This window comes from Bos grunniens, chromosome 2 (genome assembly GCF_055505025.1).
Source record: "Bos grunniens cultivar Pamir isolate PY7600 chromosome 2, Bosgru_T2T1.0, whole genome shotgun sequence".
Lineage (NCBI taxonomy): Eukaryota > Metazoa > Chordata > Mammalia > Artiodactyla > Bovidae > Bos > Bos grunniens.
In genome coordinates this window covers 132,052,151-132,073,587 of record NC_141166.1, presented here as the reverse complement: position 1 = coordinate 132,073,587, position 21,437 = coordinate 132,052,151, and the positions used below count along the sequence as shown (strand labels likewise).

The window sequence follows — 21,437 nt, the reverse complement described above, 5'->3', positions numbered from 1 at the left end:
CAACCCTGGTGCGTGCTGTCTGTGTGGGGTCGTGCTTCATTTTACAACCGTCAAGTCACACAGACCTGCATCTCAGCTCCAGCTCTGCTGCTTACTGACTGCGTGCTCTTGGGAAAATGACTTAATTTTTTTATGTCTCAGATCCATGACATGCAGTGTCGGTTTAATAATAAATAAAATGATGCACATAGAGCAACAGGCCCCATGTAGCCTTTCCATCTGCGTGTTCCAGCCATAGTCATGGCCATGACCAAGGCAAGCAGTCAAGGAGGCCCAGCAGGGCATGTTAAAGGTGCCCCTGGTTTGTTTGCTTAGCAGACACTCATTAGCAGTGCCTGTGGTCAAGGAAAAAATTTGGAAGAAATGCTTGAAACAGAGAATAATCAATCCGTTAACTTCTATTGCTGCCTGCAAAGTGGGGGGAAAAAACCAGCCACCGTCTCATTTCAGAGCAGGACATCTCATTCTAGCTCTGGAGATGCCTCAGATCCTGCAGGAGAACACTTGAAACCCACAAACACGTGACCTGACACTGCTAAGAAGAGTGTGGGGTACTGAGGTTTGTGACTGGTGATGCTCCTTGCCCCAGCGCTCACATTCATAAATAAATGTCTCACACTCACAAACAAAGGTCGATATTGGTTTCTAACTGGACAGGTGTCCCCTGCCCCTGCAGGTTCCACCTCCCACATGAGTTCTCTTACCAGCTTGAAGTTCTGCTGGCTATAGTGGCCTCTCCACCAGGCCTGGAGGGTCACAGCTGCCCGCCTCTGCCTCAGGAACTCCTTCCTAGAAGGGGAAATGCAAGTCAGTGGTAACAACCACTGGCATTTTAAAAGCCTCCGGGGCTGGGGGTGGGGCGGGGAGGGAAACTGATTTTGAAGGGAAGAGAGAAAACAAAATTTGGGTAAAAATGAATACACGTGGTATTTCTTTTCCAGAAGACTTTATAGGCTGAAAGGTTAGGAACAAAAAATCTACTGCCAACAAATAAATTTGTGAATGAGGACAGTCTAGTTTCTGTTATTTATTAAATTTATCTTATATCTTTTATTTATTTATTTTTGCCATGCTATGCAACATGTGGGATCTTAGTTCCCTGACTAGGGATCAAACCTGTGCCCCCTGCAGTGGCAGTGTGGCGCTCTAACCCCTGGACTGCCAGGGAATTCCCGAGGACAGTCCAGTTTTTAGAATGAGGAGGAATGATTTCCTCATTACCCCCAAAGATCTGTGAAGATATAAAACTGGTTTCCAACTTTTTATTCCTTGCCCCCTCCTCTGGCCACTAGCCCAGGAGTCTACTGAAATCAGGTCAGAAATCTTAGTATCAGAGCTCCTTTCTGGGGACAGGTCAAACCAGAGGGCAGCACCCAGGTGCTGGCAGCCTGGCAAGTGCCATCTAACTGCTCCCTCCACAAGGAGGAAGTGCTAGTGCTAAGTCACTTCAGTCGCATCCGACTCTGTGCCACCCAATGGACTGGAGCCTGCCAGGTTCCTCTGTCCATGGTTTTCTCCAGGCAAGAATACTGGAGTGGGTTGCCATGCCTTCCTCCAACAGAGAGGGAAGTGGGCTGAAAATGGAGGGATGATCTGAAACCTGGCCTCTGGAGAGTCAGAGGTGCATATGGTTGTATCTTTCTTCCCACACTTAACTGAGTTTTCTTATCACTTCTAATAATTTTTCAGGGTATTTTCTTAGGTCTAGAACAGTAGATTTCGATCATATTAAAAGTCACCCTCAGGGAATAGGGGAGGGGGATTTAGATGAAGGTCATCAAAATGTGCAAACTTCCAGTTAAAGGACAGAAATGGTATGGACCTAACAGAAGCAGAAGATATTAAGAAGAGATGGCAAGAATACACAGAAGAACTGTACAAAAAAGATCTTCACAACCCAGATAATCACGATGGTGTGATCACTGACCTAGAGCCAGACATCCTGGAATGTGAAGTCAAGTGGGCCTTAGAAAGCATGACTACGAACAAAGCTAGTGGAGGTGATGGAATTCCAGTTGAGCTCTTTCAAACCCTGAAAGACAATGCTGTGAAAATGCTGCACTCAATATGCCAGCAAATTTGGAAAACTCAGCAGTGGCCACAGGACTGGAAAAGGTCAGTTTTCATTCCAATCCAAAAGAAAGGCAATACCAAAGAATGCTCAAACTACTGCACAATTGCACTCATCTCACACGCTAGTAAAGTAATGCTCAAAATTCTCCAAGCCAGGCTTCAGCAATATGTGAACCGTGAACTTCCTGATGTTCAAGCTGGTTTTAGAAAAGGCAGAGGAACCAGAGATCAAATTGACAACATCTGCTGGATCATGGAAAAAGCAAGAGAGTTCCAGAAAAACATCTATTTCTGTTTTATTGACTATGCCAAAGCCTTTGACTGTGTGGATCACAATAAACTGTGGAAAATTCTTCAAGAGATGGGAATACCAGACCACCTGACCTGCCTCTTGAGAAATTTGTATGCAGTTCAGGAAGCAACAGTTAGAACTGGACATGGAACAACAGACTGGTTCCAAATAGGAAAAGGAGTTCGTCAAGGCTGTATATTGTCACCCTGTTTATTTAACTTATATGCAGAGTACATCATGAGAAACGCTGGACTGGAAGAAACACAGCTGGAATCAAGATTGCCGGGAGAAATATCAATAACCGCACATATGCAGATGACACCACCCTTATGGCAGAAAGTGAAGAGGAACTCAAAAGCCTCTTGACGAAAGTGAAAGTGGAGAGTGAAAAAGTTGGCTTAAAGCTCAACATTCAGAAAACGAAGATCATGGCATCTGGTCCCACCACTTCATGGGAAATAGATGGGGAAACAGTGGAAACAGTGTCAGACTTTATTTTTCTGGGCTCCAAAATCACTACAGATGGTGACTGCAGCCATGAAATTAAAAGACACTTACTCCTTGGAAGGAAAGTTATGACCAACCTAGATAGCATATTCAAAAGCAGAGACATTACTTTGCCAACAAAAGTCCGTCTAGTCAAGGCTATGGTTTTTCCTGTGGTCATGTATGGATGTGAGAGTTGAACTGTGAAGAAGGCTGAGCGCCCAAGAATTGATGCTTTTGAACTGTGGTGTTGGAGAAGACTCTTGAGAGTCCCTTGGACTGCAAGGAGATCCAACCAGTCCATTCTGAAGGAGATCAGCCCTGGGATTTCTTTGGAAGGAATGATGCTAAAGCTGAAACTCCAGTACTTTGGAAAAAAAATTTTCTTTCGTTTTTGTATCTATATGAGAAGATGGATATAATAATAACTCTGGTGGCCCAGTGGTAAAGAACCTGCCTGCTAGGAGGCGGTCCTAAGATGATGGAGGAATAGGACAGGGAGACCACTTTCTCCCCCACAAATTCATCAAAAGCACATTTAAATGCTGAGTAAATTCCACAAAACAACTTCTGAATGCTGGCAGAGGACATCAGGCACCCAGAAAAGCAGCCCATTGTCTTTGAAAGGAGGTAGGAAAAAATATAAAAGACAAAAAAAAGAGACAAAAGAGGTAGGGACGGAGCTCTGTCCCGGGAAGGGAGTCTTAAAGAGAGGTTTCCAAACACCAGGAAACACTCTCACTGCCGAGTCTGTGGCGAGCCTTGGAAGCACAGAGGGCAACATAACAGGGAGGAAAAATAAATAAATAATTAAAACCCACAGATTATGAGCCCAACAGTAACTCCCCCAGCAGAGAAGCAGCGCGGATGCCTGCACCCGCCACTAGCAAGCGGGGGCTGGGCAGGGAGGCGCGGGCTGCATTACTTAGAGTAGGAATCTGGCCTGAATGCCCCGAGGGCAATTTGAGCAAACTAACTTGGGCTAGCAAACCAGCTGTGGGATAGCTACCATGTGAAAAGCCCTAAGACACCACCAGGACCACTCATGGAACAAAGGACTGAACAGAACTAGCCGGCTGCAGACCATCCCCCTCCAGTGACAGGCAGCCAGAGCCGGAAGGGGGCAATCGCAGCCCCAGAGAGACATTATCTACCAAACTGCAAGCAGGCTTCTTTGCTAACCAAGACTTCTTGGGGTTCTGGACAGTCAACATCCGCCTGTGAAGGTGCGCCGGTTGTACACCCAGAAAACCGAGCGGCAGGGACAGGGGAGGCAATAAGTCTCAGTGACCACACTCGCCAAACACCTCATCACCTGAGCTGCTCGGACCTGGGAAGGGCACAAAACTCAGGCCCAACCGAGTCTCCGCCTCTGAGGACTACCCGAGTGCCTGAACCTGAGCAGCTTAGACCTGGGAGGTGCATGCAGCCCAGGGCTGGCCTCAGATGGTTCCCGGCAGAGCAACCTAGAGCCTGAGCAGTGTGGGCAGGGAAGGCACACGCGCCGAGAGCAGTGGCAGACCCAGTGTGGCTGAGACACTGCGAACACACGCCAGTGTAATTTGTTTGCAGCGTCCCTCCCTCCCCACAGCATGACTGAACAAGTGAGCCTAAAAAAGTGTCCTCCACCACCCGCTGTGTGTCAGGGCAGAAATCAGACACTGAAGAGACCAGGAAACAGAAGAAGCTATAACAGAGGGAACCGCCTTGGAAGTGACAGGTGCAATAGATTAAAACCCTGTAGTTAGTACCAACTACATAGGAAGGGCCTATAGATCTTGAGAAATATAAGCCGGACCAAGGAACTATCCAAAAATGAACTGATCCCACAATACCCACAACAACACCAGAGAAAGTCCTAGATATATTTTTACTATTTTTACGATCATTCTTTTTTTTTTAATTTTTAAAAAAATTTAAGTCCTCTGTTACTCTTTTAATTTTCACTTTTATAACCTACTATTACTTTGCAAAAAAAAGACCCTATTTTTTAAAAGCAAACTTCATATATATATATTTTTTATAATTTTTGTGACTTTTTTTTTCTCTTTTTTTTCTTCTTTTCTTTAATACTGTATTTTTGAAATTCCAAACTTTACTCTAGATTTTTAATCTTTGCTTTTGGTATTTGTTATCAATTTTGTACCTTTAAGAACCCAATCTTCAGTACCCATTTTTACTTGGATAGAATAACAGAGGCAGAAGATAGGATTAGTGAATTAGAAGATAGAATGGTAGAAATAAATGAATCAGAGAGGAAAAAAGAAAAACGAATTAAAATAAATGAGGACAATCTCAGAGACCTCCAGGACAGTGTTAAACGCCCCAACATTCGAATCATAGGAGTCCCAGAAGAAGAAGACAAAAAGAAAGACCATGAGAAAATACTTGAGGAGATAATAGTTGAAAACTTCCCTAAAATGGGGAAGGAAATAATCAACCAAGTCCAAGAAACCCAGACAGTCCCAAACAGGATAAACCCAAGGCAAAACACCCCAAGACACATATTAATCAAATTAACAAAGATCAAACACAAAGAACAAATATTAAAAGCAGCAAGGGAAAAACAACAAATAACACACAAGGGGATTCCCATAAGGATAACAGCTGATCTTTCAATAGAAACTCTTCAAGCCAGGAGGGAATGGCAAGACATACTTAAAGTGATGAAAGAAAATAACCTACAGCCCAGATTACTGTACCCAGCAAGGATCTTATTCAAATATGAAGGAGAAATAAAAAGCTTTACAGACAAGCAAAAGCTGAGAGAATTCAGCACCACCAAACCAGCTCTCCAACAAATGCTAAAGGATATTCAATAGACAGGAAACACAAAAAGGGTGTATAAACTTGAACCCAAAACAATAAAGTAAATGGCAATGGGATCATACTTATCAATAACTACCTTAAATATAAATGGGTTGAATGCCCCAACCAAAAGACAAAGACTGGCTGAATGGATACAAAAACAAGACCCCTATATATGTTGTCTACAAGAGACCCACCTCAAAACAGGGGACACATACAGACTGAAAGTGAAGGGCTGGAAAAAGATTTTCCATGCAAATAGAGACCAAAAGAAAGCAGGAGTAGCAATATTCATATCAGATAAAATAGATTTTAAAACAAAGTCTGTGAAAGAGACAAAGAAGGACACTACATAATGATCAAAGGATCAATCCAAGAAGATATAACAATTATAAATATATATGCACCCAATATAGGAGCACTGCAATATGTAAGACAAATGCTAACAAGTATGAAAGGGGAAATTAACAATAACACAATAATAGTGGGAGACTTTAATACCCCACTCACACCTATGGATAGATCAACTAAACAGAAAATTAACAAGGAAACACAAACTTTAAATGATACAATAGACCAGTTAGACCTAAGTGATATCTATAGGACATTTCACCACAAAACAATGAATTTCACCTTTTTCTCAAGTGCACACAGAACCTTCTCCAGGATAGATCACATCCTGGGCCATAAATCTAGCCTTGGTAAATTCAAAAAAAATTAAAATCATTCCAAGCATCTTTTCTGACCACAATGCAGTAAGATTAGATCTCAATTACAGGAGAAAAACTATTAAAAATTCCAACATATGGAGGCTGAACAACACGCTGCTGAATAACCAACAAATCACAGAAGAAATCAAAAAAGAAATCAAAATATGCATAGAAATGAATGAAAATGAAAACACAACAACCCCAAACCTGTGGGACACTGTAAAAGCAGTCCTAAGGGGAAAGTTCATAGCAATACAGGCATACCTCAAGAAACAAGAAAAAAGTCAAATAAATAACCTTATTCTACACCTAAAGCAACTAGAAAAGGAAGAAATGAAGAACCCCAGGGTTAGTACAAGGAAAGACATCTTAAAAATTAGGGCAGAAATAAATGCAAAGAAACAAAGGAGACCATAGAAAAAATCAACAAAGCCAAAAGTTGGTTCTTTGAAAGGATAAATAAAATTGACAAACCATTAGCCAGACTCATCAAGAAACAAAGGGAGAAAAATCAAATCAATAAAATTAGGAATGAAAATGGAGAGATCACAACAGACAACACAGAAATACAAAGGATCATAAGAGACTACTATCAGAAATTATATGCCAATACAATGGACAATGTGGAAGAAATGGACAAATTCTTAGAAAAGTACAACTTTCCAAAACTGAACCAGGAAGAAATAGAAAATCTTAACAGACCCATCACAAGCACGGAAATTGAAACTGTAATCAGAAATCTTCCAGCAAACAAAAGCCCAGGTCCAGACGGCTTCACAGCTGAATTCTACCAAAAATTTAGAGAAGAGCTAACACCTATCCTACTCAAACTCTTCCAGAAAATTGCAGAGGAGGGTAAACTTCCAAACTCATTCTATGAGGCCACCATCACCCTAATAACAAAACCTGAAAAAGATGCCAAAAAAAAAAAAAGAAAGAAAGAAAACTACAGGCCAATATCACTGATGCACACAGATGTAAAAATCCTTAACAAAATTCTAGCAATCAGAATCCAACAACACATTAAAAAGATCATACACCATGACCAAGTGGGCTTTATCCCAGGGATGCAAGGATTCTTCAATATCCACAAATCAATCAATGTAATACACCACATTAACAAATTGAAATATAAAAGCCATATGATTATCTCAATAGATGCAGAGAAAGCCTTTGACAAAATTCAACATCCATTTATGATAAAAAAAAAAAAAAACTCTCCAGAAAGCAGGAATAGAAGGAACATACCTCAACATAATAAAAGCTATATATGACAAACCCACAGCAAACATTATCCTGAATGGTGAAAAACTGAAAGCACTTCCCCTAAAGTCAGGAACAAGACAAAGGTGCCCACTTTCACTACTACTATTCAACATAGTTTTGGAAGTTTTGGCCACAGCAGTCAGAGCAGAAAAAGAAATAAAAGGAATCCAAGTAGGAAAAGAAGAAGTAAAACTCTCACTGTTTGCAGATGACGTGATCCTCTACATAGAAAACCCTAAAGACTCCACCAGAAAATTACTAGAGCTAATCAATGAATATAGTAAAGTTGCAGGATATAAAATCAACACACAGAAATCCCTTGCATTCCTATACACTAATAATGAGAAAATAGAGAAATTAAGGAAACAATTCCATTCACCATTGCAACGAAAAGAATAAAATATTTAGGAATACATCTACCTAAAGAAACTAAAGACCTATATATAGAAAACTATAAAACACTGGTGAAAGAAATCAAAGAGGACACTAATAGATGGAGAAATATACCATGTTCATGGATCGGAAGAATCAATATAGTGAAAATGAGTATACTACCCAAAGCAATTTATAGATTCAATGCAATCCCTATCAAGCTACCAATGGTGTTTTTCACAGAGCCAGAACAAATAATTTCACAATTTGTATGGAAATACAAAAAACCTCGAATAGCCAAAGCAATCTTGAGAAAGAAGAATGGAACTGGAGGAATCAACCTGCCTGACTTCAGGCTCTACTACAAAGCTACAGTCATCAAGACAGTATGGTACTGGCACAAAGACAGAAATATAGATCAATGGAACAAAATAGAAAGCCCAGAGATAAATCCACCTTATCTTTGTGGATTTTTTTTTGTGGATGGACACCTTATCTTTGACAAAGGAGGCAAGAATATACAAAGGATTAAAGACAATCTCTTTAACAAGTGGTGCTGGGAAAACTGGTCAACCAGTTGTAAAAGAATGAAACTAGAACATTTTCTAACACCATACACAAAAATAAACTCAAAATGGATTAAAGATCTAAATGTAAGACCAGAAACTATAAAACTCCTAGAGGAGAACATAGGCAAAACACTCTCCAACATACAGCACAGCAGGATCCTCTATGACCCACCTCCCAGAATATTGGAAATAAAAGCAAAAATAAACAAATGGGACCTAATTAAACTTAAAAGCTTCTGCACAACAAAGGAAACTATTAGCAAGGTGAAAAGGCAGGCTTCAGAATGGGAGAAAATAATAGCAAATGAAGCAACTGACAAACAACTAATCTCAAAAATATACAAGCAACTCCTACAGCTCAATTCCAGAAAAATAAACGACCCAATCAAAAAATGGGCCAAAGAACTAAATAGACATTTCTCCAAAGAAGACATACAGATGGCTAACAAACACGTGAAAAGATGCTCAGCATCACTCATTATCAGAGAAATGCAAATCAAAACCACAATGAGGTACCATTTCACGCCAGTCAGAATGGCTGCGATCCAAAAGTCTACAAGCAATGAATGCTGGAGAGGGCGTGGAGAAAAGGGAATCCTCTTACACTGTTGGTGGGAATGCAAACTAGTACAGCCACTATGGAGAACAGTGTGGAGATTCCTTAAAAAACTGGAAATAGAACTGCCTTATGATCCAGCAATCCCACTGCTGGGCATACACACCAAGGAAACCAGAATTGAAAGAGACACGTGTACCCCAATGTTCATCGCAGCACAGTTTATAATAGCCAGGACATGGAAGCAACCTAGATGTCCATCAGCAGATGAATGGATAAGAAAGCTGTGGTACATACACACAATGGAGTATTACTCAGCCATTAAAAAGAATACATTTGAATCAGTTCTAAAGAGGTGGATGAAACTGGAGCTGATTATACAGAGTGAAGTAAGCCAGAAAGAAAAACACCAATGCAGTATACTAATGTATATATATGGAATTTAGAAAGATGGTAACGATAACCCTGTATGCGAGACAGCAAAAGAGACACAGATGTATAGAACAGTCTTTTGGACTCTGTGGGAGAGGGAGAGAGTGGGATGATTTGGGAGAACGGCATTGAAACATGTACAATATCATATATGAAACGAATCACCAGTCCAGGTTCGATGCATGGCACTGGATGCTTGGGGCTGGTGCACTGGGATGACCCAGAGGGATGGTACAGGGAGGGAGGAGGGAGGGGGATTCAGGATGGGGAACACGTGTATACCTGTGGCGGATTCATGTTGATGTATGGCAAAACCAATATAATATTGTAAAGTAATTAACCTCCAATTAAAATAAATTTATATTAAAAAAAAAAAAAGAATCTGCCTGCCAATGCAGGAGATGTGGGTTCAGTCTCTGGGTTGGAAAGATCCCCTGGAGAAGAAAACGGCAACCCACTCCAGGATTCTTGCCTGGGAAATCCCATAGACAGAGGAACCTGGCAGGCTGCAGTCCATTGGGGTGTAAAAGAGTTGGACGTGACTTAGTGACTAAACAACAACAACAGTCTCACTGTGGTAATCGTTTCATGATATAAGTCAAATCATTACGTTGTTGTTGTTCATTTGCTCGGTCATGTCTGACTCTTTGCGACCCCATGGACTGCAGAACTCCAGGCCTCCCTATTATGTGGTACACCTTAAACTTATATGGTATTGTATGTTAATTATACCTTAATAAAACTGGGAGACAAAAAAAAAAAAAAACAAGAAAAAAATCTTCTGGAGAGCTTCAATATTTATTGATGTCTGGGTGCCACCCAGTCCAATTAAGTCAGAATCTTTGTTGATGGGCAAAGAATATATGCATGCACATATAATAGTTTTAATGCATGTACACACACACGTACATGATGATTCTAATATAAGGCCAAAGTAAACAACCGAATAGTCTAAAGAAAATTTTGTCTCTTTTCGAATGTACCAGTGGTCCTCAGTTGGGGGTGATTCTGCTCCCCAGGCACATTCAGCAATGTCCAGACACATTTTTGGTTGCCATGACTGAGGGGTTGGGGAGGAGAATGCTACTGGCATCTTAGTAAGTAGAGTTTAGATGCTGCTAAACATCCCACAATGCCCAGGATAGCCCTCTATAATGAAAAATTATCCAAGCAAAATGTCAATAGTGGGACTTCCCTGGGGTTCCAGTGGTTAAGAATCCACCTTGCAATGCAGAGGACATCAATCCAATCCCTGGTCTGGGAAGATTCCACATGCTGAGGGGCAACTATGCCCATGTGCCACAACTACTGAGGCTGTGTTCTGGAGCCGGCAAACCATGCTCACCCACCCTAGAGCCTATGTTCCACAACAAGAGAAGCCAGTGCAGTGAGAAGCCCGTAGACTGCAACCACAGAGCAGCCCCCAGTGAGAAGCCCGTAGACTGCAACCACAGAGCAGCCCCCAGTGAGAAGCCCGTAGACCGCGACCAGAGAGCAGCCCCTGCTCACCACAACTAGAGAAAGTGTGTGTGTAGCAGTGAAGATCCAGCACAGCCAAAAATAAGTAGATAAAGAAAATAAATATCAATAGTATTGAAGTTGAGAAACCCTGATTTCTATTTATATCTTTTGAAAAAAGTTCTTGTCTAATTGCATTGGCCAGAACAGCAATAACACTGCAATTATCAATAGTGATCAGTTCTGGGTAGATGGAGTAAATATACTTTTCCTTACCTCTCCTGCTAACTATGACTAAAAACCCTTAGACATTATACATAAAACAAATATGAAGAAGACCCTGAAAGATGGAGGATGAGAAGGAAGACAAGCTAAGGATCTCAGACAGTGGTAACTTCTCTGAGCTTCTTTTTGTCTCATGAACCCCAGACTAGGAGCTAAAGAAGTAGAAAATCCAGAAATAACAATGGGAACAGACCAAAAAAAGCCAAGAAAAGCCTTCTCTCTCCAGTAAAAAGACCAGAAAAAGGACAGTTTAGCAAGACACAAAACTTTTAGATAATAACCAGTCTGCTCCAGTGAAACACCATTTAAACAACTGTGGTTCTCACCCCCAGTTACACCAGAAAATGCCCAGTGGGAAGCCTAGATTCCCACCCTCACCTGTATTGTGTCAGAAAAGGCTAAGCAGGAAGTCATCCTCAATGGGCAGCAATGAGTCCATCCCCCACAACGTCACTGGAGACCACTGGGGACTCCTGCACCTGTATGGCCTTCCAAGCCACACTGCCCTGCCTCCTGACCCTTCTTACAGGTGCCCACAGCCTCTGTTCCTGTGACTCAGCCACTTCCTCCTATTTTGTCCTGTCTGGGTTTCCAGGCTTTCCTGTGGTTGGTAACAGGCCAGTGGGACAGCAGGGAACAGAATCATGGTATCTGCAGAGTCCTCTGAACATGGTGAGGGTCCCCTGGAGAAGGGATAAGCTACCCACTCCAGTATTCTTGGGCTTCCCTGATGGCTCAGCTGGTAAAGAATCCGCCTGCAATGTGGGGGACCTGGGTTTGATCCCTAGGTTGGGAAGGTCCCTTGGAGAATGGAACAGCTACCCATTCCAGTGTTCTGGCCTGGAGAATTGCATGGACTGTATAGTCCATGGGGTCGCAAAGAGTGGGACATGACTGAGCAACTTTCACTTTCACTGGACATGGTGAGGGTCAGGGAGGCAGTAATATGGCTGATTGGCTGAACCTGGGCTGAAATTCACACGTTACCTATTTACTGACCAGGGAACTGAGTCAAAGATGGTTCTTTTCTTCCCTCCAAAACCAACCACCTCATAAACCCAAATCCATATGTTTTCTAAGATAATTGAAGGAGAATCAAAACACAGTCGAGACCACACTGGTAGATTCTGCCCTTCACCCCTAAACATTCAAATTGTGTATTAGAAATTCTCTGCCAACACAGACGGCAGTGTCCCTGGTCAGCAGGTCACAAAAGCTCTTCTGCCTCAGTCACCCCCAGAGAGAGACCAGAGGGAACATGTCACCCTGGTTTAAGGGGTACAGGCCTGCCCAGGGGACAGGGCGTGTGGATGTGTGGGTGGGGAGGGGCTTGGGGCAGGGCCTGCACCTGTGTGTGTAGCCCCGCAGGACTCTCTGGATTCTGATGGCAGCCTCGTCCAGGGCCTGGCTCCTCTGTACCTCCAGCAGGGTGTCCTGGTTTTCCTGAAACAGAAGAGTTCTCATCGCATAATTGCCCTGCCTCACCCTCAAGCCCCTACCTGCAGCCAGGGCTCTGTCTCCAGAAGTCAGGAACTCTAAGACTCTTCCCGGGAGAAGCGGGCAGGGGTTGAAAGACATGGGGTTGAAAGACCTGCTCTTAAGATGCCACTGATATGGCTCCGAGCCCAGAGCCGCAGCCCAGCACCTCAATCCAAGAACTTCCCATTTTAGCTCTTTCTTCTTGTTAATTCAATCTGGAAAATTTCATTTCTGCTCTGGAAAACCCAAGAGGCGGGCAAAAACTGTCCCCAAAGCTGTGTTTTATTTCCTAAAAATTATGTGAAACACGCAGTCAGCTGTAATATAGACGCATGCTTGTTTAAATATTAACATGTTTCCCCAGCCTTTGCAGAGAATTCACAGTGTGAGGTGATGGACTGTATTCATCCCTGAGTGGTGACATTCCCAGGCCCACCTTGATGCTCCCCCTGGATCCTGGTTTCATGGAAAAGACAATTTTTCCATGGATTGGGTTTTTCATGGACTGAGGGGTGGGGGTGGTTTGGGGATGATTCAAGTGCATTACATTTATTGTGCACTTTATTTCTATTATTATGATTATATCAGCTCCACCTCAGATTATCAAGCATTAGATTCCAGAGGTTGGGGACCCCTGCTTTAAACCACACCTTACTGGGTAGCACCATGGGATTCCCTAGACCTCTTCCCTCTGTGGAGTCAGCTGCCCCAATGGAGTCTGAAGCCCCTCTGCTTCTTTCCTTTTTAAGCCCCACAGTCCCAGCTCTAGCCTAACTAGTGATGGGTCGACAATAGGCCCACTGGAGAGCTGGGGCTGGGAGGACAGACCAGGATTGGTGGGCAGGCTCCATGGGGTAAGAGGAGAGAGTGGAAGCCTCAGGAAGGGGCAGTGGGGACGGGGTGTGGTGCCGGGTGGGCTGGCAGAGCCCTGATTCTGGCCCTGATCTTCTCTTGTTCCTCCTCCGCACCCTGCTGACCTACTCAAGGTGTGTGGGGCTAGGAAACACTGATAACTCTCTCCCTTAGACCCAACTCAAAATCCTGCAGGGCCCGAATTCCAGCCTCAGGGGCTGGAGGCTGCCTCAGCTGTGACCTTGGGCCTCCCTGTAAGTTGATGGAGAGGGAGGTGGGAGGTGGGAAGTGATGCTGCTTGCCCGACCCTGCCAAGGATGAGCTGTCAAAGGGCAGGGTCCGCACTGCCGCCTTCCCTGAAGCTCCGCCTCCCCAGGGAGGCAGGGGCGGGGCTTCCCCAGGACTGACTGCAGACTTCGCTTCGGCTCCGGCTCCGGCAGCAAAGACTGCTCCAGGGCTGGGGGACAGTGGAAGACCTCCCTCAGGTCCTGTTTGCTCTTGCCCAGTAGCTTGGAAGCAGCCCCTCTGTCTCCTTAGGTCTTGTCCTAAACGTCCTCTCCTAAGAAGCCGCCCGGGCTTTCGCAGGCTGGGCAGGGCCCTTTCTGTGACTCCCTGCCTCCCTTTCCCCTAGCATAGCTTTCTACGACCAGGCTCCTTGAGGTCAGGGGCTAGGCATGCAGCAGGCACCCACGGGCACCAGACCAGCCACACAGGCTTCAGGTTCTCACCTTCAGGAAGATCTTGGTCTTTCCCATCTTCCATTCTTTATCTGTCCCCAGCCACCTTTCGGCGATGCGCAGGGTCATTTGGCGAAACTTGTTTCGGAGCTAACAGGAGGAAACGAGTGGCTCAGTGGAGTCACGCAGGAGGCTGAGGTCCCTCCTCAGGGCCTTCGTAGGGATCGGGGTCTTTCTGCTCCCACAGGGGTCACCGTCAGGGGCTGCTGGGCCAGGGCACAAGCCCCCAGCACCCTGGATCAAGGATGGGGTCCAGAGGATTACGATACCACAATGCCCCAAGGGTGTGGGGTCTCAGTGTGGCCCTTGGACACGGGCAGTCCAAACTTCAGGATGGCTGAGTGTTTGGGGGAAGGATAGGACGACCACACATCACCTCTGTGACATTCTGCCCTAAAAGGGAGTATTTGCTTTAAACTTTGGTTGCTCCTAGAAGCAACATATTCAGCCGCTAGCCTCCTCCAGAGAAAGGAAGCAGGAACAGGGGTCATTTCAAAGCTTCGGCCCCTGGGCATCAAGAAGGGGCCCTGAGCCCTCTTGGAACTGGGAGGTTGGGGGCTCCCAGAGGCGCCCGGGTTTTCAGGATGCGCACGCCGCGTCTTGCGGCCTGCGGCCGGGCTGCGGGGACACACACCTCCGTGCGCACGGCACTGGGCAGCAGGACGCGGAACCTCTGTGAGAACTCCTCGAACGAGTAGCGGATGGGGAAGCCGGATTTGCGGATGTGCACGGTCTCCATCATCCCCGAGTAGCGCAGCTGCTGGATGCACAGCTCCCGGTCGAAGAGCTGCGGGTTCAGAGGCGAGGGGCTGATAGCACGGGCCGCCCCCTTCCCCACCACTCGCCACCAGCTCTGAGCCACCACTTCTGCCGCTGTCCCCAAATGCAGGAGAACGAAACAAACACTTGGTTTCATAAAAATTCTATTCTGAAGAGAGATATTTGGTTGAAGTCGCTGAAAGTCCTGGAAGTGTTTCCAAGGAGATAAAAGTCCATCACATACAAACTGGGACATCCATAAGAAGAGCAAATATTTCCCTCATTTTCAGGATATGCAGAGTATGAGGAATAGAAAATTTTTTTGCATATGTCACATTTAAAATACTGTTAAATGCCCCCAAACAGTGATCCCAAAGAACACGGTTTCCTCCTGACCTTGCCAATGTTGGGGTGACCACTGCCCCTGGGGTCCTTCCGGCAGGGGCACCATTATGCCTCCCACTCTAGTGGAAAGAAGAAGTACATTCCCTACTTAGACTCAGAAAATATTGTAATGGATTTAGTCTCTGCATCCTCCAGAGATAGCTATTTGGAGAGGAGTTTGGTCACAATGCTTTGCACAAGGGTATGGGGGCTCAGCCATGGCTGGCACCCTAGAGGGGCCCCCTCCACCTGGAACCAGGAGTGTCTGGGGACTAGGTGCATGCCCTCCAATCTGGCAAGCCTACCAGCAGGCAGTCACCCACTTGGAAACATGGAGGGCCACCGAGGCAACTGCTAATGCGGTCAAGGACCACCCAGCAGTCCTGGGCAACTAGATTTCTTCCGTTTGTCCAGTATTTCTGGTGGACCTGGTATTTCTTGTTTAATCTTTACAACAGCTCTACCTGGATGGGGCACTTAGCTCCAACTTAAAGATGAGGTGCCTGAGCCTCAGAGACATATTCTTAAGTGGCAGAGCCAGAGTTTCAACCTTAAGCCTGCCTGGCCCCTCAGCCTGGGTTCCCCTATACCTGCACAGGAGCTGCGTCTCCCAGGGGTGTTTCAGCCAGGGGCACCCACAAGACCTGAGCATGACCCACAAGCCTCTGTGGCAGAGGGCCTTTGGGAGCACTGTTACTATCTAACATCTGTGCACTGTGATTTAAGGAAGATGCATTTTGGATTTCCTGGGCCAGCCTGAAATTCATGTAATTTTATACTTTCAAAAAAGAAACTTTATTTAATGTAATATTATTTTTTTCTTTTATAAGACATTTAAAAAAAAATCATTTTATCTCCTTTCAGATGGCATCTTCCCATGTCTGGAAGCCTTTAAATTTGTGGTCTCTGGGTGGGATTCCCAAGCTGGAATCCCAGGGACTGGGTAGGCAGCAGGCTCCCACCCAGCACATAAGTAGATACAGTCACTTTCCAAGGGTTTAATGGCCTCAGGTCTCGGTGACCAGTAGTTGGTGTCAGCCTCTAAAATCACAGTACTGGTTGCTGCCCTTATGGAATGTGGCTTAATTATGCAGATATGGTACACGCACACACACACACACACACACAAAGTCATGTGCAACCCTTGCTGCTCCCCGCAGGCTGGCAGATCCAGAATTTATGGAAGAGAAAACTGAGGCTCAGAGAAGCAACACACTTGGCCAATGGCAAGCAAATGGCAGTGTGGAAACAGTTGAGGTCTGGGAGATCCAAAGCCTTGAAGGTCTCCAACCTTCAAATGGTCTAGACTGGCCACCTTGCCTCAGTGTCCCCATCTGTAAAATGGGGGCAGATAGCTTCAAAGCTGCCCAGGCACTGGTGAAAGGAGAGACATGACTCCAGATGCCATCAGATTCATTCCCTTAGATACCTCCCCTCGTCCTGTGCAGGTCCCCAGACTCCCCTCATTACCAGCGGCTTCTTGTAGTCATTAGGTTTGATGCAACGGACGAAGTAGGGCTGGCAATTGGTGAGGATTTTCATCAGCTGGTCCAGAGACTGCTTGAACTGGCCAGCCAAGGTGGAAGGCCGCTTGCTGGAGTCTGCAGCCTAGACAGAGCACAGGGCACAAGTGGAGCTCGGTCCAGGGCACAGCTGACTCAGGGCACAGCGAGGGCTTCTGCTGAGGTCCCACAGGTGGGCAGGGCTACATTCATCCAGTCGCTCATCCATTCGTTTAGCATAGGTTCCCCAAGTGCCTACTGTGTGCAGGCACCCAGGAGACACTGGGAACCCAGAGGCAAGTAGAGCTGGGCAAGCCTCCTGTCTAGGAGTGGGGACCCCAGAGTGAGATGCACCAGGGAGAGGAGACAATGTCAATTTTTACCTTGCCATTCTACATTTTTCAGTTTTTGTATAGATTTTGTATGCTCTTTTTGAATGTTATGTACTGTACATTGTAAGCATTACTGTAAATGTATACAGTATTTTTTTAATGTATTAAAATGATGGATGCAAGAGAAAACAAAAAACCCAGGCCAAGAGTGCATAAGTGGGTGCTCAGTCACTTCAGTCACGTCCGATTCTGTGAACCCATGGACTGTAGCCCACCGGGCTCCTCTGTCCATGGGATTTCCCAGGCAAGAATACTGGAGTGGGTGGCCATGCCCTCCTCCAGGGAATCTTCCCAACCTAGGGACTGAACCCTAGTCTCCTGCGTCTCCTGCATTGCAGGTGGATTCTTTATCGCTAAGCCACTGGGAAAGCCTTGGGCCAAGAGTAGTGTGTGCTTTTGTGCCATACTGATCTTGGTGATGCTCCTTGATCAAACTTTTTCCAAGGTCAAATGCGCTTGGCAAACATATGTACTGACAAACTGCATCAGTCTGGAGACTCAAATTCATGGTTTAACGCCTCTGAGAATAGGATGCAATCCCTGGCAGGTATAACAATGGGCAGCATTCTCCTGGGTTTAAAATAATGCATTTTCCTCCTGTTCCGGCTCCCTGAAACCTGTGGACATGCCTTGGAGGCCCTACAGGGCCAGGACCAGGCTGTGCTCCGGCCTCAGCTGTGGAGTCCAGCCTGGCTCCATGAGGGCAGAGGATCTGGCTCAGCTTCAGCTGGTTCCAGACCTGGGTAGTTCCTGCAAGCCTCATAGCTCCTTGGTGCCTCTCTGGGCTGGCTCTGCATGTGGTCATGCTGTGGGCCCTGGGCACTAAAGTGTTAGGAGCTCCTGTGGGGGTGGGGGTGGGGCGCCTCAGTGTGGACTACAGCATGGAGTAGGGGGCGGGAGGTTCCTATGCCTGCACCCACAGTTCCTGTGCCAGTGTGCCGACCCCGTCTCCCAGCCCAGGGGTGGGGGAGCTCCTCATCAGATGACCCACAGGGCTCTTCTGGAACAGTCACTGTTAAGGGGTGAAGGGAGACCCCCACCCTGCCAGGATGTCCTAGGCTGCTCTGAGGAGCACCAGGGGCTCTCTGCTCCCTCCTCTCTGGTCAGCAGGCCCAGCGCTGTTGCCACCACACCACACACACACACACCCCACCTACCCACACCCACACACCCACAAAACACACAAGTACCCCACATATCACACAGACACCACACCACACACACACACACCCCACCTACCACACACACACCCACAGAATACACAAGTACCCCACATACCACACACACACCACACACACACAGCCCACGTACCACACACACACACACACCCACAAAACACACATGTACCCCACATACCACACACACACACACCCTCCACCTACCACACACACACGCACCCACAGAACACACATGTATCCCACCTACCACACACACACCCACAAAACACACAAGTACCCCACATACCACACACACACATACGCCCCACCTACCACACACACACACCCACAAAACACACATGTACCCCACATACCACACACACACACACACTCTACATACCACACACACACGCATACTAGACACCACACAAAGCACACATATACCACATACACCACACCCCCCCCCCATAAAACATACACAGAGACCAATATAGAAAGAAATAACACAAACAAACTCAGTGAGCCCTACAGAGACCACTGCTCACTGGAAGCAGGCAGAGCCCCGTGCTCCTGCCCCTGGCCACTACCCCCACAGTACCTCAGCCCCTTTGCAGTCACCTCTGCACCCCAGACTCCAGGCAGCGGGGCTTCTCCATGCCTGTCTGCCCCCCAGGCCCTGGGCAGAGCAGGGCCACCAGAGCCCACCTTGAATTGCTGGCTGCTCGACTTCACCCGGACGATGCTTCCAGGGCCCCGCCTGCTTTCCTCCGACTCCAGCCCAAATATCTCCCGCAGGAACTTGTTTTGGGAGGAGTGGACCAGGGCGAGGATGTCCCTGTTCAGCACATCCCGATTCTTCTCCAGGAAGCCTGTGGGGAAGCAGAGCCCCCAGCCCCCGCCAGCTCAGACCGGGTAGGGGAGGGTGAGGCGCAGGCAGAAGGCCACCATGCCCACCTCCATCTCCCCACGTCTTGGCATCCAGTGCCTCCGCTCAGCACCAAGTCATGTCACATCCACACCCTGCAGCCCCCACAACCCACCATCCCCACCCCAAACTCCCTCATTTAAGCTTGCACCCCACCCCAGGGGTCTCCTCTCCCCTAGTACCTGTGCCCCACCGCATGGGTCTCCCCTCTCCTGATGGCCTATGGCCCCCAAGAGATCTCTGGGGCTTTCTTCCCTTCTAAGCCCTCCAGGATAATGCTGGCTTGTGCTTCAAGGACAGCTCGAGCGTCATCTATTCCGGGAGGCCCTACTGACCCACACGTGGCTCCCACCTGCGCCGTGTGGCCCTTCACCTGGGCCCTGTCATTCAGCTCAGGGAAGCCTGAGGCCTTCCCATCTGTTCTGTCAGCCGCAGCTCCCCGGGTGGACTACGGGTGGGAGCGAGCCCCTTCCCCTCAACATCCTGGCCCTCCCAGTCCCCACCGTCACTCCCGCGTCCACGTAGGAGCCCACTAGCAGCACAGCAGACGGACTGTGCAATCATTGTGCGGTTTGGACCTCCCGAGGGTGGAGCCTGTGGATTCTCGTCAGGGCTCTGAATTTCTGGGGAACCCTGGGCAAATCTGATTGAGCCAACCGCTTGTCTACATAAGGGAGCAAAACAGAAGAGAAGGAAAAGGAGAAAGCGAAGAAGGCTGGCCAGCCCCGTAACTTCTGAAAATCTGGCAACCTGGTTGCGTCCAGGGAGCTTGCAATCTGGACACTCCTGATGGGAGGCCCACCCTTCCCCAGCAGCCTGTCTGAAAAGGAGCAGCTGCTTCACATGTCCCTGTGGAACCAGCAAGGGGGAGAAATCGCTGCTTTGCTCTTCCTGGAAGCCCAAAATGGGGAAAGGAAAGAAATTAAACATGACTTGGCTTCCTGGCTTCAAGGATAGGGGGCAGGGGTAGGTGACTTGCTGATTATGAGGTCCTAAAATGTATTTCTTTCCTCATTATAAGTATAAACTGCATTGGTCTTGGAACTGAACGTGTGCCCACAGGCAGTGTGTGCACATACACGCGAGCACTTGCGTGAATGCACATGTGCAGGCACATGCGTGGGCCTGGACCCAGTAGGTTTGGGAATGAAGCATGTCTGCCGCTCACTAAGGAGACCCTGAGGGCCTGGGTGCCCCAAGGCCCTTCTCTAGCAACATGCTAGAGTCGGAGGGCCCTCCAGCTTAAGGAGTGAGACTCTAGAAATTAGGGAGGGGGCTGTGTATGGGCTGAGCTGTTTGCCCCCCAAATCCATATGCTGAAGCTCTAATCCGTAGTACCTCAGAATGTGTGTGGAGAGAGGGCCTTTGAAGAGGTCAGGGAGGTAAAATAAGGCTGTTAGGGTGGGCCTTAACCCAGTCAGAGTGGTGTGCTACAAGAAGAGGAGATTAGGACACAGACACGCATGGGAACAAGAGAGACGCCAGGGAGAGACTTCAGAAGGCTCCAGTCCTGCTGACGTTTGTCTTGGACTCCTGGCCTCTGGGACCGTGAGAAAATGAATCCCTGTATCTATTTGTGGAACGTTGCTATGGGAGTGTTGGCCAGGGGACACAGCGTGCGTCTGGGGATGAGTGGACAGCCCATCTTCCCTCCCGCCGTGGGAGAGAGTGGACCTGTCTGAGGCAGGGCATGGAACGGCAAGAAGAAGGCGCCAGAGGACGGCTGCTTCTCAAAACCAGGCCAGACGATGACTGGGGGCCTGCTGAAGGCTGCACCCCACAAGCGCCTGACTCCAACTTGTCTTCTCCCTTTAAGTCACCCCTTTTTAGTGGGGTGCTCTGTGCATGCCTGCACAGCCTCGTGTGGGGTCTGGGAAGGCCATGTCAATGGTGGAAGAGGAAGCTTGATTCCCTCTCTGCCAGCAGGTGCTATGAGAGGGGAA

At 47.1% G+C, this 21,437-nt stretch overlaps 1 protein-coding gene across 4 annotated transcripts in view; it reads right to left on the bottom strand.

Moving 5' to 3' along the window:
- MYO7B (myosin VIIB) overlaps window positions 1-21,437 on the bottom strand; it is a 102,155-nt gene that overhangs the window by 30,008 nt on the left and 50,710 nt on the right. For all 4 annotated transcript variants that reach the window (XR_015149087.1, XM_086362323.1, XM_086362320.1 and 1 more), the window contains exons 15-20: window positions 19,275-19,438; window positions 16,989-17,126; window positions 15,010-15,162; window positions 14,367-14,465; window positions 12,656-12,750; window positions 705-789 (exon numbers count right to left, since the gene is read on the bottom strand). Coding sequence is in view for 3 of the 4 variants with exons in the window: in XM_086362323.1 (XP_086218449.1) it covers window positions 705-789; window positions 12,656-12,750; window positions 14,367-14,465; window positions 15,010-15,162; window positions 16,989-17,126; window positions 19,275-19,438 (734 nt within the window). In the remaining variant the exon portion in view is untranslated. The remainder of the gene's footprint in view (window positions 1-704; window positions 790-12,655; window positions 12,751-14,366; window positions 14,466-15,009; window positions 15,163-16,988; window positions 17,127-19,274; window positions 19,439-21,437) is intronic.